The sequence below is a fragment of the Penicillium riverlandense genome (assembly GCF_028828495.1).
Source record: "Penicillium riverlandense strain IBT 135883 chromosome Unknown utg000002l_segment0_segment0, whole genome shotgun sequence".
In the NCBI taxonomy this organism is placed as follows: domain Eukaryota; kingdom Fungi; phylum Ascomycota; class Eurotiomycetes; order Eurotiales; family Aspergillaceae; genus Penicillium; species Penicillium riverlandense.
In genome coordinates this window covers 2919362-2936875 of record NW_026643195.1, presented here as the reverse complement: position 1 = coordinate 2936875, position 17514 = coordinate 2919362, and the positions used below count along the sequence as shown (strand labels likewise).

Here is a 17514-nt window from a genome sequence, read left to right as displayed (position 1 = left end):
GAGATGATCGCCGACGGTCGCAACGATTGATACTTCAGTTAAGACAACGAATTGTATTGGCAAAGATCTTTCAAATTCATAAAAACTCACTGGGTATTTCTAAAAGAATGAACTGATGCAGAGCTAAATGCCGCAAGTTAATCTACATGGGCGAACTATACAAATGAAGCGAAGTGGTTCCCCTTCAAGGCATCAAGGAACTCTTGCCGATCTGAGGCTAATTGTTAGCAGCTAATAGAATGTCGAATGTGGAAAGCGCAACTCACCTCTAGTATTCTGAAACAAAATAGATATAGGGCCCTCCCGTTGGCCATCAGTTGTCGACCTAGGCCCGCGAGCGATAATGTTTGTCATGTCAAGCGAAGGTCCACGGAAGAATGGCAAGCGCGGGAAATTGACCCGCGTACTCTCTTTTGAAGAATCAGAACCAGTAGTCGAGACGGAAGCAGTTAGCCAATTGTCCTGGACACTTCCATTCCAACGTGCAGCGAGCTGGATCGAATTTCCCCGGCGCCAAACCTGAACTTCAGCACCGCCCTTGCTAGACTTTTTCGATCCGAAGAGCGATTTGCCCTTAGTAGATATTGATAGCGCATGACGAGAGAAGAGCAGATCATAGAATGGAGAAAGGGCACTGAGGAAGGAACGCGATACGGGCTGGTTGTCGAATTCGATGACAATTGTGCCGGTCTTTCTTTCACAGTGAGAGAAGTTCACCGGACTTTCGGCATGGTAGAGCCTGTCAACATGGGTGGAGATATAATCCGTATAGGAGATCCGTGAGAACCGCACAGTGAGAGAAGCATGTTCGTATTCGTAGTCTGTGTCGCGGAAGATAAAGTAGAATTCCGAGTATCGCCAAGAGAACTTAGTTTGAAACAATGCCACAGCTTTGTATTGTTTGTGCTCCTTCCCAGTGTCGACAACGTCGTAGACACAGCCGGAGCTGCTGGGCTGAGACCAAGCAAATTCTGTGGGGAAATCCAAATACAGTATAGCCTTTTCAAAGTTTTCCGCACTTTGCTGTGTACGGAAACGCAGACCAACTCCAATATTCGGCGTATCGGCATCGTACACGTACGAGTGCAAGGTGTTGTAACTCCCATCAGTTTTGTCTAGTCGTTCCTGGCAGGTATCCGACCATCTTAATAGGACTTGCCGTGATACATCCTCGCGGCAAACTTGGACACGGCTCAAGGGCATGAAAAATTCCATGCATCCGGGATTTTTCTCCGCAGCTGAGGAGCTGATAACCAGTCTCCGAGTAGACCGCCAGGCGTCGCCATAGGACCGTTCCATAATGCGAATCTCGCATGATTTCCATATAACGGACGGATTCATAGACTTCATATGTGGGGTCTTCAGCTGTTCGAAGGTCTCGACGGAGGTTTTGAAGATAATGCTCTCGTTAAATGTATTGGAATCAATTGGTTCTCTCTGGCGCACTGCTTCGAAGTAGGATTTGGGAATGTTGATAAAGTGGCTAAGTTCAGTCTCGAACTGGAACGAAATGGAGACACTCGTCTTGCCGAACTTGAAGGGCAAGGGTTCTGAAATTCGCACTCCCTGAAACCCGTTCATGGCTTGATTAGACAGGGCAATAAGTGGCGGCAAGTCATTCGGCACGACTGAGAGTCAAATTAGTGTCATTATCAAATACGAATACGATACCCTGCAACTCACAATCTCGCTGAAGACACAACTTGCCACTCTGGTTGCACAAAATGATCTTCGGCTCACTTTCGCCATCTTTGGTTACCAGAAGGAGCATGTATGGAGCGCCTTTGGTTCGCATGCGAAATTTCTTGCTGCCAATTCCGGCGTTGACAAAGGTGCGGAAGAGGACCCTTTCGTCTTCCTCGCCAGCATCATCCTTATCAACCGTTATCCAGCGTGCATTCTCTCGCCTGAAGGAGAAGCCACCCCCATTCTCTGTGGCTTCTTCAGGTTGCAACGGCTCCCAAATATCCAGGTTCTGTGAGCAGAGATCGGATGTTTCCGGGATATCAATTGATGTATATTGAGATAGCTCTTCGATGATGCCCTGTCCGATATTAGTATTGTCCCACAAGAAAGACTTGGGTACATACCTCGGAAAGGTCTACGACTGATTTCCGGTTCTCGTCTGTCAGAAGAATTGACGAGTCCTCGTCCTTTAACACAATGTCGTACAGAATATAAGATGCCTTCAGAAGGTCCGTATACGCCTGGTGGCTGGTAGACTTTGAATCCGTGGATAGGCTTGTACTCCCTCGAGCAGTAGCAAAGACGTGCCTGTTGCAGTTGGTTAGAGTCGCACGCGCCTGAACCGACTGATTAGCTGAATATAACACGTAGCAGCAAAATTTTATTTACCTTTAATAACCACCATGTTGCAACACGAAGCCAATCTTGAGTGTCTAGGCTCCTGATGTGAAGCTCATTATTGGCCGAGTTTTCGAATTTCACCAAAACCTCGCGATCTGGTCTATGAAGTTTGTCTGGCGCCTCATACCGGACAGGGCGTGAGAGCTGCTCTGACAATCGAACCTGGCGCAGCTCCTGCATTGCATTGGTGACTGCATCCATGACATCGCGTTGAAGGTCAGTGTTTGAGGACTGGCTGGGTCGGCCTATGCTCTGTTTTTCGAAGTTACTTCCCCAATTGCCCCCGTCCACAGTTCGACCATCGATTGCGCCATCTGGTACGTCGCAGCGCGTCCCAGGATGGACGCTGAATGCGTTCATCATGCTGCTGGTCACGGAGCGTGTGGTGTTCAAAGACCGTGGAGATGTAGGAGCAGTCCCACTATACAGCGATGCATCAGAACCGGAGGTGACAGATCCTGACGATATTGAGATGTCTCTCGGGCCACTGGCAGAGAACCTGTGAGTGCGTGGACCAGATATGTTGGTAGGGATGTCGCGAATTTCGGCCCTGCCCCCTTTCTCATAGTCTCCCGAGACTACACTGCGAAGGCTCAAGGGTGATGGTTTGAGTTCCACATCTGGACCGGCTGGAAGCTCAGCAGGTAACATCGCCAGCTCATCTTCGTCCATTGTTTGAAGCGTTGACCGTTCCGAATGAGTCAAAGAATCACTGAGATGATCAGTATGTGCATTTTTATACCGGGTCAACATACTTACTCTTCGGCGTCACTCATGCAGAGTGTCAAGTTATAAGTTTGCAGCATAATTGTGGATCTTATCTCTTCGATTTGGGAACACTGGGTCACCCACGGGACTCTCTGCCAGAACTGTGCTCCATCGCCAATTCCGCGCGAGCGATATCGGGCTAAAATTTCTTTCAGCAGCAGCAGAGTTTTGGAGCACACCTCCAAACACTGCTCCAGGGTACGTTTTCGGTCGTCGTGCATTTTCACGAAGAAGAATCTGTTGGAGTGTACATCGTCGCCAAGCGCGCGCAGAGTGCCCTGCAGAGACCCCAACCCGGTCACTAGGTTTTGGAATTCATCGGGGGCATCTTGGGAGACGAGGCGACACTGGCTGTATAGCTCCCACGTCAGCTTTGTGAGGCCGGTGATCTCCACAATCCCAAAACCGGAGGCCATGCTTCGTGTCTGCCGATCTTCAAAGGCAGGCCAACGAGGGTCTTTTGAGATTGACCAGGTGTTGCGCAACCCAGACTGATCGCAACAGTCTCGAGGCAGTTTACCCCAGAGCCACCACTCCAGCCGGGAGCAGCAGCACGAGCAGACACAGAATCCAGGGGCAAGCAAGTCTACGCTGATATTTGTCGTCTCACACGCCAATATTCCGAGATCTGGAGCAAGAACACATCCTTAAAGCCGGCAGGCAGGATGATCAAAAGGAAAAGAATATCGAGAGTCCCCTAAGACAAAGCGAGGCCCGGCCGGGGGGTTGCAACCGTACGATTGCCACCAGACCTGCGTGAGAGCGGGGCACTGTTGTACCTATTATCCGTGATAATGGTGGTCATTAGCCAGTCATAGTGGTGGATCATTGAGCCGCTAAGGGGCCACGGCTCCGATCCTGGTCTGCGGGCGGACGACTCGGCCAGTGATTATCGTGGATTACCTGCGCCACCAACTGCACCTGTGCCAGGGCGAAACAAAGAGAGTCGGAGGACCAACAGCGGGAATAATCTGGGGAGACTAGAAGCGAGTGATGGTTCCAGAAGGATTCTTTGTTATTGGTTTGCCCTAACGTGCCCCCTGATGGCCGGTGATGCCTAAGGCCGCCAGTGGATCGATCCCCTGATCCTTCATGAGAACGATCTTTTCTCCTCCACAGTTTGACTCAGGAGCTTGGATCATACTGTGTTCCCTGAATCGCATCGACACAATCTTCCCTCCAGGAGCGACACTTCAACTCCCAACCCACAATGTCCGCGACAGACTCCTTCACGCTCGACACCCCCACGGTGCTCTGCGTCGCGTTTGCGCTCTCGTTCATGCCCATTGCATACCTTCTAAGCAAGACCTTTATCCCGGCGCATCGCACGCGCGACCGCATTCTGTTCTTCTGGCACGCTTACGACGCGCTCACCCACTTGTTCATCGAAGGTAGCTTCCTCTACCAGTGTTTCTTCAGCTACGCGACCATCGCGGGAATCCACAACATGGAGCCCTTCTTCCTCAACCGCCCAGATCGCATTTACGGCCCCGCGTACGGCTCCGGACCCAGCGCCCGCTTGTGGCAGGAATATGCCAAAGCGGACCGCCGCTGGGCCGGCGCCGACGTCACCGTCGTCTCGCTGGAACTGCTGACCGTCTTCCTGGGTGGTCCGGCCGCATTGTACACCTGCTATCTGCTGTACCGTTCGTCCAACCCCAGCATCAGCGCGCCGGCCCGTGGTGCCGCCAAGGGTTCGCTGTGGCTGGTCGCTTCGGCGCTCGCGACTGCGGAACTCTACGGTGGTTTCATGACGTTTGCGCCCGAGTGGCTGACTGGCAGCTCACAGCTTGCCACAGAGGATCCGGTCTACCTGTGGCTCTATCTGGTCTTCTTCAACACCCTCTGGGTGTTTATCCCTATTTGGATTCTGTGGGAGGCGGCTAAGGAGCTCCGCGGCGCATTTGTTGCGGCCGAGGCAGGCTCTAGCCGCAAGAAGCAGTAATGTACAGCGGGACGAAGATATGATTCCCCGTTCATGCGGAGTGGATATCTAGATGCGATTAAAATTCTTTTCTGGATAATGGACATAACACCTAATACATGCAACTATGTCAGAACAGTCCCTTTTTATCTCTCTTCTTGTACAGCAGGAACCACAGGCCCATTAATTGGAATGCCCCGGATATCATCGCAATCCCACCGAAGAGTTGGATGTTCACGAAGTTCAAATCTGCGTTGTCTCTTGATCCAATGGAAGCCAATGCTCCCGCGACGGGTGCGCCAATGAGAGTCGCAAAGCCGCTGATACCTTGCGCCATACCCAGCCATGTTCCAAGGGCCGATGGGTCGGGACACACATGGGGGAAGACGCTGGGTGGAAGAGGGATCAAAGCACCGGATACACCTCCTGAGTACGATTAGCAAGAAGAACCAGAAGAAAACAGGTTGACCTACCATAAAAGGCCGAATAAAGGATAAAACGCAGCACACTGTGCGCACTGATCCAAGACAAACACAGAACCCCCGAGAGCAACCCGCAGAAGATCCAAGGAATCATAGATCCATAGTGATGCGCAACAGTGGTTGTAGCCACGCGACCAATGATAGAAGAAGCCTGCGAGATAATAAGAATATAGAGCCCCAGTGACCGTGTGGTACCGAGCATAGTCTCCGCATAGGTCGGGATATAGTAGAAAGGGGTCATGTAACCCAGGAAAAGGCAGAAATTTGCAATGGTATAGCTCCAAAACGGCCCGTCCCCGAAAGCACGCAGATCAAATAATTTTCGAGGTCGGCCTGGGGTAGTCGCAGATCCTTGTGTATTGGAACTGTTCCAGAGCAGCAGAAATGCAGCAGTAACAAACAGCGTGAGCATAACAAAGCCAATAACCCGCACCGCCCACGCAAAATGTAGACGTGGTAGAAGCTGTTCGAACAGTATGGTATAGATAATGCCTCCGGCTGGGGCACCGCTGGTCGCGACGCCGAGTGCAACAGCGCGTTTGTGCACAAAAGCGCGACTAACCAGTGCAAGACTGGGGATATACAACAGCCCAAACCCCAGACCCATACAGATACCCTGACTTAAGAAGATCTGGTAGTATGCATCCGCGAGACTGAGCATCATAACTCCCACAATAGACAGGGTCGTGCCGACGAAGATCATGGCGCGGTAGTAGCCCAGGTCAAAGAGGGGGGCCGGATACAATCCCACCAACGATGAGCAGGAAGGACTGGACCGTACCTATCCATGAAATGGCTGAGGATCCGGAGGACACAAGGTAGGTTAGCGCGTAGAAACTTTGAAAGGATCCAAAAGCGAAAGCCACGCCCCTATACATGGAATAGTCAGATTCAAGCCTTTGCTAGACGTGGTTCTTGTCATACCAAATATTGAAAAAGATGAAAAATGCACCGATCACTTGTAGCCAGCCTCGAATGCCGCCTTCTTTGACCGGCGAAGCAGCAGGCGGGGAATTCTTCTCTTCTGCCGAGATATTATTCTTCGCTGCAGTCGCAGTAGCAACGTCTGCTTCATTACATGATGGGGTTGACATCTCTGCTCGCCTTGTAAAGGAAATCCGGCCGAAAGACAGTGTTGAAAAGGCGAGGGATTCAGGATCAATCGCGCAATTAGCCCATGTTATCAAATTTCGGTGCCAACGGGCGAGAAGCTAAAGCGAATCTTCAAGACCTAAAATTATTCATCCAAAGCAGAGCGGGGTTCAGGGCATTGTAAAGAGAGATTATTAATGAGTGTGAGAGGTTGTCTCGGGAATTATTCCGTCAATTCATTCTATGCTTCTTTAGGCTAAGTTGGATTGTCACCGAGCCGAGGTTACGTTAGGATCTAGCCGAACGTACAATTTATCAAGGGTCTTGGGTATTTTCTCGAGCCTTTAAAGTATGTGAACATCAACTAGCTGACAATGCGTAGACTAGTACTCGGTACCTCGTGGTATGTGGTCTATCATAGCTTCAGCGTTCGGTATAGACCTTAAATTGTGTAACCAGAAGTTGGCCATGCCAAGTAGACCAATGTATAATTTCTGCATAATCTCAATGTTCGTCATATTCAGGGAAACCATAGAGATGTTCATAGTCATGTTTGATGTTCGACAACTCTGGATTGTGCACTTGTTTTTGTGCACAATGTGCAGCACCAATAGCACCAATGAAGACCAGATCAGCCTTGTCTCGAAGCAGATGTTATAGTTCATCAGGCAGTTTCTGGATGCATCCGTCCGTACCTAAGCTAATGGAGAGGTCCAAAGGCAATGGTTTCAAGACCGGATGGAACACTAGCAGCGGTAAATATGTTATGGCGCCTGAGTTCTTCTACTGCCAAAGTGCCGGGCACACGTAATTTTTTAGTGAGCTTGGACATCCTAAGTGATTTCTTCTATACTTGGAATAATATCTTCCCCAATTAGCTCGGTCGAAACGAATATGTCGAACCCTTTTTTTTTTTGATTGAGCTTGAAAACCCATCATGAGAACCAGTAGATAAAAGTCCAAATTCATCGTAAGTTTGAGAGATGTGTTCCTAGAACTAGATATATATATGGGAACAGATTTTGGCATAACTATACAACGGATAAAAAACTACTTATTAGGTACTCTACAGGCTGATAGTGCACATATGAAATCAGAAGCCATGCAGTATATGTCAAAATATCGACACATATCACGCCTTACCCAGCTTCCGATCCTTATCCCAGAACCAATGATAAAAGCTCTTCCACTCTGTCGCCTCATCTTCAACATAGTCCCCTACCAGCTCAGCAGTGGCATTCACTGCGCCATCAGGCATAGATGACACCTTCAAGCCAGACGAGGCGTCGACACCCCCACTGGCACCTTGACTACGAGCAGCCTCAGCGGCGACAGCAGCAGCATTTGCATCCGAAGTCATATCAACAGTGACCGCACCTGAATGCATACTCAAGGCGTCCTCAGCGCCGTCCTTTGCCCTTTCTGCCAAATCCTTTGCCTCCTCGCGCATGATTTCGGCGTATTCTTCTGCCTGTTCCCGAGCGCGATCCAGCAGTTCTTCGGGAGAGGGGTATCGGCGCAGCACGATAAGGAGAATGTAGTAGCTCTTGATAATAGAGGCATACACTGCATCCTTGGCGAGCATGGTGAAACCATGTGAGAAAAAGCCTTTCAGGGCTTCGCCTTGAAGGCCTGCGTAGAGGGCAGGTAGACCTTCCGTGCGGGCGATTGTGAATACAGTTGACAGAATCTGCGGGGTAATAGCTGCACAAAGGCGCTCGTGAAGCTGTTTGGCAGTCGATGATTTCTGAGTTTCGGAGCTGCTACCCATTGTTTGGGCCCTAGTTTTTGCGAGAGAGAAGGGATAGGTGATAGATGAGGCGGCAACTTTGCTCATAGCCGCCAGAAGAAAAGTCACTGAAGCAGGAGGATGATTGCGTTTCGATCGTGGGAGCAGCGTGTATTTTAGGACTTCGTTCAGGAAGAACGTGATAGATGGGTTGAGCGTCAGAATTAGCGACGCCGAATAACCCGACCAGAAACCCTGCAGGCCCTTTTCCTTCCGAATCTGGGCAGCAATGTCGCCAGTTGACAGGTTTTTACCGCTCTTCGCTTCCTTGCGGGCCGCCGAAGTCTGCTTGCGAGTGACGATGTTCGATAGCGGTGTAGTGAACAATTTCGAGAACGACCCAGCTAGAATCCCGATAACGAGCTCATCCAGCACCGGGAGCATGACATTCTTGCTCTTCGCCGCTCGGGCGGGTCCCACACGGGCAACTGTCCTCCTCTGACGGATAGTGGTGTATGCCAGGAAAAAGAGAAACGAGTCCGCGACCGTCTTGCACGTATCCTGCGCCAAACCAGGGTACAACCCTGCGATGCCTTGCTGATCATAGATCTTTCGGAGGGCATCGAGGAGGCTGGCGTACTCTTCCTCCTCGTCATCTTCCGAATCCTTTCCAGCTTTCCTCTTCTGCGTCTGAAGACGAGCGACGACAACGCTGAGGGGGTAGACAATAACATTGGATACAGCCGCACCCACGGCCCCGGCTACTGCATTCCCGAGCACAGGTAGCGCAGGACCGCGCAGAGCAGCTGTTTTCCAGTCCTCGCTGGGATGGCGCTGGTCATAGCGGTAGGAAGGGTGGAAGGCGTCCTGGATGTCAGTAGATAAGAGGTCAGATTAGATAGGCGCGCTGAAGAAGGGGGTGGGGAAACAAACCAGCTGGGACTCGTAGGAGAGCTTGTATTCAGACATGGCTATGAGTCTCCTCACCTGTCCTCAACTGAGATAGATGAAATAACAAAAGGGAAGGAGAAAGAATAGGAGAAGCAGGAATGAATCAAATGGAAAAGAGAGAGTGAGAGAGAGAGGACCGAGGCATTACATCATGGGAGGTCCGTGCACAACCTTACTCGGAAGCCTTTGTACATCTACAGCTACATCAAGTCTGTCTTACGGTCGCAATCTACGCACCGATGGAAATCGCTAGTTTTGGCTGCAGGAACCGTCTAAGCTACTCAGCAACTAGCTACCACGAAAGACAAACCCATTGCATATCCCATCCGATAGAAAAAGGACGCACCAGATCCCCAGCGGGATCATTCCTCCTAAAACAAACCCCATAGCCTATGTAATCTAGGCGAAAGAAAAGCATAACCAAAAGGAGATAAAGAACCATAAGAGCATCGCGCGTTAAGGGAGCATCCATCCAACCGAAGATGTCAACAACAAGAGACATGGATGGTAGATAGGAAATGCTCCAGCCCCCCGGAAAGAAGAAGGCAATTAACCGCCGAAACCGTAGAGGGTACGGCCCTGGCGCTTGAGCGCATAGACAACATCCAGCGACGTGACGGTCTTGCGCTTAGCGTGCTCGGTGTAGGTGACAGCGTCACGGATGACGGACTCAAGGAAGGTCTTGAGCACACCGCGGGTCTCCTCGTAGATCATGGCGGAGATACGCTTGACACCGCCACGGCGAGCCAGACGGCGGATGGCGGGCTTGGTGATACCCTGGATGTTGTCGCGCAAGATCTTGCGGTGACGCTTGGCGCCGCCCTTGCCGAGACCCTTGCCACCCTTACCACCTAGAGGCAACGATGTTAGTACGATCTGAGAAGAGAGATAAAGACAGGGAGAGAAGCTGAGATGCGGCCAGGCCCTTGGCAAACAAGTGGCGGACGCGTGGGGGCCTGGAGCCTCAGGCATGAATCACGTGCCCACAAGGGGCATCATGATTGTGGACAACACGACGCGCGACGAGGAATCAAGCGAAAAGTCAATCACAACTTACGTCCAGACATGTTGGCAGATGGTGAAAGTAAAGAAAAATTAAGAAATTAAGATGGAAAAAGGTGGGTGGCGATGGGTGGTTGATGGAAGACGCGTCGGGATGATGAGGTTGAGCGTGTCGGGATGGGGAAGAGAAGAAGAGGAAAAGGAAAAGAAGAAAGAGGGAATTAGTCAAGGGCGAGGGCGGGCGATTTAAATAAAGAACAAGTCAGCAAGTGATTTGGGCCCGGATTATGTAACGGGGGGAGGGAAGGGAATGACCATTCTGCAATGCGGCGGTGATTGGGCGGCTGGGCAGGCAGAAAAAAGGAGTGGGAAGCAGCAGCTTGAAAGTGTGTGTAGGCAGGGCCGGGAATTGGTGCGGCGCAGGAAACAATGGAGCGGGAAGGGCGGTCATGTGATGATAAGAGAGATCCGATAAGCCAAGAGCTACATTCTGGTGAAGGAACAGGATTACAGACTAGCAAGGGTGGTTACATACTCTGCAACATCTCATGTGCATTCATTTCTCTCATGTCAATCAGCTAGCAGATCATGTATCATCTTCATCCCTGTCTTCACGCTAGTGGACCGAAAAAGTAAAACAACAAAAGTAAACACCAGAACTCCATGCAAATCAACAGGAAAACGTCCAAAGCAGACGATGCATCGGGAAACAAACAGCAACAAGAGGCAGCGGGCAGACTACAAAACTTTTTGTGGTAAAAAAAAAAATTAATATTCTGACCGGGTCGGACAGATGCAGAATCGAAAATGCCTCGGGAGTGGTGTGGGTTGGTGGGAGAGTCATCATGCGTAATAAGGAAAAACAAAAAAAGGAAAAACGTAACCATGACCACAAACAAACTGAACTCGTCACATCGATAATTTCTCTCGACATGGCAAATAGGGACATTCCCGGCCAGCCACGCAGCATGAGCAGATGCCCCCGCGGTTTATTGTGCATCGCAAAAGGGATGATCGTGCTCAACATCTGCCGCGACTGACCAGCAAGACCCTACTGACGGCTATTTTCACCAAACCCCAACACATGGCGGGTTGGCAGCACTTGGAATAGGGGCGACGGAAAACAAATCGTGCGAGTGATGATCCATCTCCAGACAAACAGGAAGACCCGAACCCCTTCAACGCAATGTCAACGACACATGGCCAAAAAGGAAATGGAAAAGGACGATTGTCGCACTCCAGAGGTGGTGGTCATAGCACAATCTATGTTACTCACCCTCTAATAACCGGTGACGACGGAGGATCATTCATGAAGCCGTTCTGATGATGGTAGGGGTAACGGAACGACTTGGGAGACGGTGAGGCGCGCGGGGAGGTGTGCGGGCTCAGCGAAGTGGACGCCGGGCGTGCTTCACGAGGTGTCTCGGGCGCGGACGGCTCCGCTGGAAGGGAGCGAGGAGACAAAGGCGGCGAGGGAGCATACCCCGCGGGTGGAGGAGAATGCTTCGCATGCTCTGTATCATTCGCCTTCGCAGTAGAGACTGGAGCCGGCGGCTTCTGATTCACGCCTTGCGAACCATACTGCTAGAGGGTTAGTTTAATTATGACCGGAATGAAAGGAGACAGAATACTCACGAAGCAGTACCGATCGACCAGCTCTCTATACACGGAGGACTCGAGACGCGGCTTGCTAGACACCAATGAGGACGGTTTCATATCTCCCACACGAGCTCCATCGCAAATATCATCGCTCACTGGAGAAGCCTTGCCCAAGGCAATATCTGGGCTTTTTCTAGCAGAGGTCTCATCGGCCGTCTGTCCAGACCTCGCGCGCGCCGCCAAAGTGGTCCGATCTAAGGGAGTTTTGGTCCGCATGGCAGCAGACAATGAGGCCCCAAAATCATACCGGGTACCAAACGCCTGGCGGTGATGCTTTTCGCGAGGTTTCGGAGGAGCAACGGTGTCGATATCGTCCGAGGTCTTCCGGGTCAACGACACGCCGTTGGCGCCCGAGAAGGGATCGCAGAATGGCACCTTGTTAGGGATCTCTGGGAAATCATCGAATGATCCGGGCATGGAGTGTGGGCGAGTGCTGTGTAAGCCGGTGAAACTGCGACTGCGAGGAAGAGATGGACGAGGTCCACTGGACGACTTGGACGGGGCTGTCTTGGGCGCCTTGACGAAGTCGACCTGGTAGTTCATGGAGTTGTTGTTGTCCCAGAACTCTTGACCATTCACACTGTATCGAATGCATACAGACATGGTCTTGCATTCCAAATTGGTCTGGTCGTTGAGCTTGATTTCAAAGGTGAAGCGGTCGTACCCGTCGTGGGCATGCTTCCGGCGAACATCGTGGCAAAACGACGCACTCACTTCCGACACCGTCCTCCAGTAATCAAAGGTGAAGCGGGCAGCGACCTGCTTCTGGAATGCGAGGTTGGACACGGCAACCGTACCGATCAGGACATTCTTATCGGATGACAAGAACAACCGCTCGAGGCGAACGGGCCGAGTCTGACTCAAAGACACATCCGTGGGGAAGTTGGAGAGTCGAATATCCCATTCCCAGGACGCCGTACGAGACTCCGCCTGGGGACCAAAAGGGAACTCGCCCTCAGTGTCATGGCTGTCTACCGGTGAGGTCTCCGCACTGACAGCCAAGGGTTTGTCCAGCTGCAGGAAGTGGCGGATGTGTTCCAGCTGAGCGTCAAAGTGGACCGCTTTCGAATAGACCGGGGTCCCCGGCATGCTGGAGGGGCGGCGGCGAGCTGACGGAGGCCGCAGTGCCGGACGAACCAGTTCACCAGACTTCTTGCGGACCATGGGGGGTTTGGACTCGAATTCCACATCACTGTCCTCGGGAGAGCTTGTCAGGGCCTCCTCCCGTTTCAAGATAATCGAGTTTTCGGTCGACGACCGCGAGTGAGTGATCTTCCGGGCCTCTCTGGATAAGGGCAGACTCGACGAGGAACGAGCCTCGGTGCCGGCCTGCTCCGCGGGCCCCATGCTTCTTTCTGGAGAGGATTCTCTCCTCTGCTCGATGGACCGGACTGCCGCCTCCAGGTCCTCGAGCCTGATCCCCTGTCCACCCGAATACGGCGACTCGTCGTCACTCGAATTCAGAGCAGATTCTGGTGGGGACATCACCGCCCCGGGTGGAATGACGGCATTGTTTAACGGCGGCGGGGACTGTCTCAGACTGGCATGGGGGTCAATGGAGGGGGACGAGCGCGAGACGGGCTCCGAGGAAGACTGCACGGTGGGTTTGCAGATCGAAGGACTCCTGCGGTGTCGGCGGACGTAGGAGGTGGAGGAGTAAGAGCGGGAGTTGTGACGAGGTCTTTCGGGACGGACCTCGGGGGTGGGATCACTGAATTCAATGTGCTGCGCGGAGAGCAACGACTTCAACGGCGCAGTGTATGGCATCCGGCCGACTTGCGTGTTTCAACACAAGAAGGAAGTTGTTTTCTCTGGAACTTGATGGATCACAGAGTTATTCCTAGGAGGAAGGAGTGACCGTCAGTAAAAAAGCAAATGATGGGGTGGCGGCGGTCGGAGCAGAGGCAGAGCATCCCAATCCCAGCTGGAGGAAAAGCGACTGGGGGTACAGGATGGGTGCAGCAGATGGTGGCACGGCGATGGCCAGAGAGAAAGCGCGTGCGCGCCAGTGGTAGGCGAGATAACGAGAGGTCTCACAACACAGTGGCACTGGAAGGCAATGGATGGATTGTTTGCAGTGCGAGAGGGCAGGAGGGCAGTGCAGTGAGGGAGAGAGAACTATCGCCTACCTGGATGAATTTGGGGGAACATGGGGGTGAGTGAAGAGGACAAGGAAGAAAGAAGACAATCACGAAGCGAAGAAAGGGTAGAGATGAAAGAGAGAACGGGATGTGGCGGGGCAAAGGGAAAAAAGATTAAAAGAACATGTCGTGCTTGGATGGAGGTTGATAAGCTGCCTGGGGAGGCGGCGCGAGTGGGTTGAAGGGAAAGCCGGAGGGATGGGATGATGATATGTAAGTACTTGGTACGAACCGGAGAGTGAAAAGCCTGCATCTAGACTAGCATCCTAGCGACTCCGCTCGTATATCACCAGAGTGGGTCGGGTCAAACTGTACTAACAACGTCTGATTCCTCCCTTGGCCACCACTTTATTATTACTGCGCAAGCCACCTTCCTGTTTGTGAAAAAAAAAAAAGTATGATTTCACCGTGCTACACTAACTACGAAGTAGACTGTTCGCCTCTCTTTTTCGAAGTCTGTTCAGTGCTCGCGGTCCTTATCAAAGCCCCCAACCAATTTTTAGCGGCGAGGCCCGTGGCCCCGGTTTGCCTGGAACCAAGATAATCAATTGGATGGGCCACGCACTGGACACACTGGATGCTATGCTCCCCTCTTTTTTCAATTTTTTTTTTTCTTGATTCTTTAGTTGCCGTGCAACCCGACGGATAATGATAATAATGAAACCCTTCGATCTTGCTTCGACGACCTTGGAATTAACACCCACGTCAGACCTCAACGTGCGGTGAAACATGGCTAATATCTCCGCTACGTCCACATCCAAATACCTAACAGGTCTCCGGAAATTATTCTGTCTGAACCTTGCCCCGGTGGCATTGCTGTGACGTGCATGCTGCGCCAGGGATCAAATTGCAAAACTACTGTAGCAGGACGTCTGTACTCCGGAGTAGGGGCGGCGCTCTACACTCCAGTCTCCATAGTAGTCGCTCCACCGGTGGGCCTGACCGATAGGAAAGGAAACGATCTTGAAATAAACGAAAAGAATATGCAATGAGAAGGATCATCACAGTAATTACATGACAAGAACCATTAAGAAGAGAACATATTCAATCCAATTCACTCCTTGAGCATCTCTCTATTTATCTCTATCGCGCGCGTGGTGATATCCGGCCTACTGCCACGCGCAATGAGTGACGTCAAGACGCACTGACAGTCTGCGCAGAGCCCACTTCCTTGGTTTTTCGCCGCTTGGCGTTGGCCTAGACAGCTCTATCGATGTCGACAGTGGCAGCGACACTACTATTTGACCTTCTGTTGTCGATCTAAATGGTAGAGTCATGGAATACATGCGCCCTGCGAGGACTGAAAGAAGACTTGGTAGACGGCCGGACAGTCTAATCGGTGGAACCCACCTGTTACATCGGTCGGACTCGCTGTGAACCTGTTGATAGTCGTATTCTTGTTTTACGATTTCCTTCGCAGCCCCCATCCCGGTCCATCCCACCTCCGGAGGCGCTGTGTCTCACTGTGAATGCATAAAGAAAAAATTTTAAATTTGGGTCGATTCTATTGCCCTGGCGCCCGGACCATCCGTTGAGTCGCAGAGTTTTTGATTTCTCGCCACTCAACAGTCACAACGGCGGCGGCGGCTATCTTGTGGCTTGAGTTGGTCGTTTAAAATTGATTTACTTTATGTAACAACTTTCTTTTTTTTTTGGCACAGAGATAGGGATGCGCCGTGGGTTGTGGTCGGGACGCCCATCTGAGCAAAGCCGAGCCCCTTCACTCGGCTAGACCGCCGCCGAGTCGAGACCTACTTGGCCCGTCCGCCCTGATCGGCCTCTCCTCTCCGCAGAGAAAGGCTGGAGGATCCATGGGATGTTGATCCCTCCCGCAAAATCGAAATTTTCCTTCGTCAAAACAAACCCCCCTTTGCACCCCCATGCGAAAGTCGATCCACCCCCACTTGTACCCAGTACATGGACGATAAGACCACATCCAACCTGCCAATCTGAATCTTCCGGTGAGCAGAAAGTTTGCCGCCATCTGCAACTTCTGCAGGAGGCGATAACGCCCGGTGGCTAGTCTGTCCCTTGGTACCCTCAGGGTTTGGTTCCAACGTCGACTACCGCCGAAGATCTTGTTCGAGATCGCACCACCAGCAAGGTTGTGTGAGTTAATCTATTTTCCCAATAAAAAACCCCCTAGAGTATTGAGGACCTGGATGGTCTGACGCCTAAGCGGTCAGGCCATGCATTAGAGGTCAAGGCTCGGGCTTGGGACCTTGCTTCGATCTCCGAACGAATAATAAACAAGCGCGCCCGTTCGACGGCGTTGCTGTGGCTGAACCTTGGGAGACACAGCTCTCACCTTCAAGCTCCCTTTGCATCAACAATGCATTGCGTGTCTGTATTCCCGCACTCCTTCGAATGATTGCGTGCTCCGAACATATTGCCCCGCGTGGATCCTCCTTGGAATGCACGCCATCTAAGGATGCACGTGCATCTCAACCCCACCGACCCCCATGATACTCGGTGGGCTGACTGCGTGCGGCTCCTGGCCCATATGCTGGTGCGCGGGGTCGAAAGCTGTTTGGTAAGTGAGATAATAATGTCCTAAGCTTGTCAATGCCGCGAGAGAATGTCGGTGTAGCCAATGGAGCTTTAATCTTGCTTTCACTATAGTTCGGACTTGTCAGATCAATATCTGTAGGGGGCTCTTAAATCAAACATGGAAACAGACTACGTACATCTCTTGTCCTGACCCTAGCCCAAATAATCCCTGTCGTCCGCATGACCAACGTGCAGCTGCCTTGATTTGAGCAGATAACACCGACAGGATGTATTTTGATCAGGGATGCAGCAATGCCCAACATGAAACGCATAGTTCGGATCATCTGGCACTACAGAATGGTAAGGCGTTAGTGAACGCCCACCTCAACTAACTATAGCACAGACAGAGGAACATGCACCCGGTCGCCCCACCAGAATAATCGACAACAGCCTAGACTTGCTCACGGTAGTCAGTGCGCTCGATCCCGAAGCCCTGACTGGCTCCTTGTTGTTGGCGCCCGGTGGCTGTGTGGGGCCATGGTGCTGTGAATAGTGCAGCAGGAGGTCAGTGCATGGCCTGACTGTATCTCGGGATGGGGATGCTGTTATTGTTTCAGGGGCTTCGTGATATTTGTCTAGTCGCAAAGTCAACCCCGCCATGGAAAATACATCCCCGCTCATCAAGGTTGAGGCGCTCGGATCGACCAACCATGGACCGACGTGAGAAGGGACCGTGTCGCTAGCAAAGGACAGTCAAGCCAGGAACTCGAGACTACTTGGTGTCAATTACTTGCTGCACCCCAGGACTGGGGGCGTCCGAATTATTTGGCCAGGCCTTCCCACTGGCCCGTCACTTTCACGGCCCAAGCCTCTAGACCAGCACGACCGGGTAAGGCGTTCCCCACCCAG

The 17514-nt window shown here is 51.8% G+C and overlaps 7 protein-coding genes across 7 annotated transcripts; 1 reads left to right on the top strand and 6 right to left on the bottom strand.

The window, feature by feature from the left end:
* Positions 1–155: 155 nt before the first annotated feature.
* N7474_003505 (uncharacterized protein) lies at positions 156–3551 on the bottom strand (the record flags this gene model as incomplete). The annotated part of the gene is made up of 6 exons (XM_057194920.1): positions 156–211; positions 267–1628; positions 1684–2044; positions 2091–2303; positions 2356–3079; positions 3127–3551. 6 exons carry the CDS (start codon positions 3549–3551, stop codon positions 156–158), a joined length of 3141 nt encoding a protein of 1046 aa, XP_057056275.1.
* A 794-nt stretch (positions 3552–4345) lies between these two features.
* N7474_003504 (EXPERA domain-containing protein) lies at positions 4346–5080 on the top strand (the record flags this gene model as incomplete). Its single annotated transcript, XM_057194919.1, has 1 exon — positions 4346–5080. The coding sequence occupies one exon, from the start codon at positions 4346–4348 to the stop codon at positions 5078–5080; it is 735 nt and encodes a 244-aa protein (XP_057056274.1).
* A 109-nt stretch (positions 5081–5189) lies between these two features.
* Positions 5190–6244, bottom strand: N7474_003503 (uncharacterized protein; the record flags this gene model as incomplete). The annotated part of the gene is made up of 2 exons (XM_057194918.1): positions 5190–5485; positions 5533–6244. The coding sequence occupies 2 exons, from the start codon at positions 6242–6244 to the stop codon at positions 5190–5192; spliced, it is 1008 nt and encodes a 335-aa protein (XP_057056273.1).
* A 199-nt stretch (positions 6245–6443) lies between these two features.
* N7474_003502 (uncharacterized protein) lies at positions 6444–7184 on the bottom strand (the record flags this gene model as incomplete). Its single annotated transcript, XM_057194917.1, has 2 exons — positions 6444–6645; positions 7075–7184. 2 exons carry the CDS (start codon positions 7182–7184, stop codon positions 6444–6446), a joined length of 312 nt encoding a protein of 103 aa, XP_057056272.1.
* A 581-nt stretch (positions 7185–7765) lies between these two features.
* Positions 7766–9331, bottom strand: N7474_003501 (putative mitochondrial carrier protein; the record flags this gene model as incomplete). The annotated part of the gene is made up of 2 exons (XM_057194916.1): positions 7766–9229; positions 9296–9331. 2 exons carry the CDS (start codon positions 9329–9331, stop codon positions 7766–7768), a joined length of 1500 nt encoding a protein of 499 aa, XP_057056271.1.
* Positions 9332–9862: 531 nt separating this feature from the next.
* On the bottom strand, positions 9863–10380 carry N7474_003500 (histone H4; the record flags this gene model as incomplete). The annotated part of the gene is made up of 2 exons (XM_057194915.1): positions 9863–10164; positions 10371–10380. The coding sequence occupies 2 exons, from the start codon at positions 10378–10380 to the stop codon at positions 9863–9865; spliced, it is 312 nt and encodes a 103-aa protein (XP_057056270.1).
* Positions 10381–11587: 1207 nt separating this feature from the next.
* N7474_003499 (protein phosphatase regulator GAC1) lies at positions 11588–13741 on the bottom strand (the record flags this gene model as incomplete). Its single annotated transcript, XM_057194914.1, has 2 exons — positions 11588–11899; positions 11951–13741. 2 exons carry the CDS (start codon positions 13739–13741, stop codon positions 11588–11590), a joined length of 2103 nt encoding a protein of 700 aa, XP_057056269.1.
* Positions 13742–17514: the final 3773 nt, after the last annotated feature.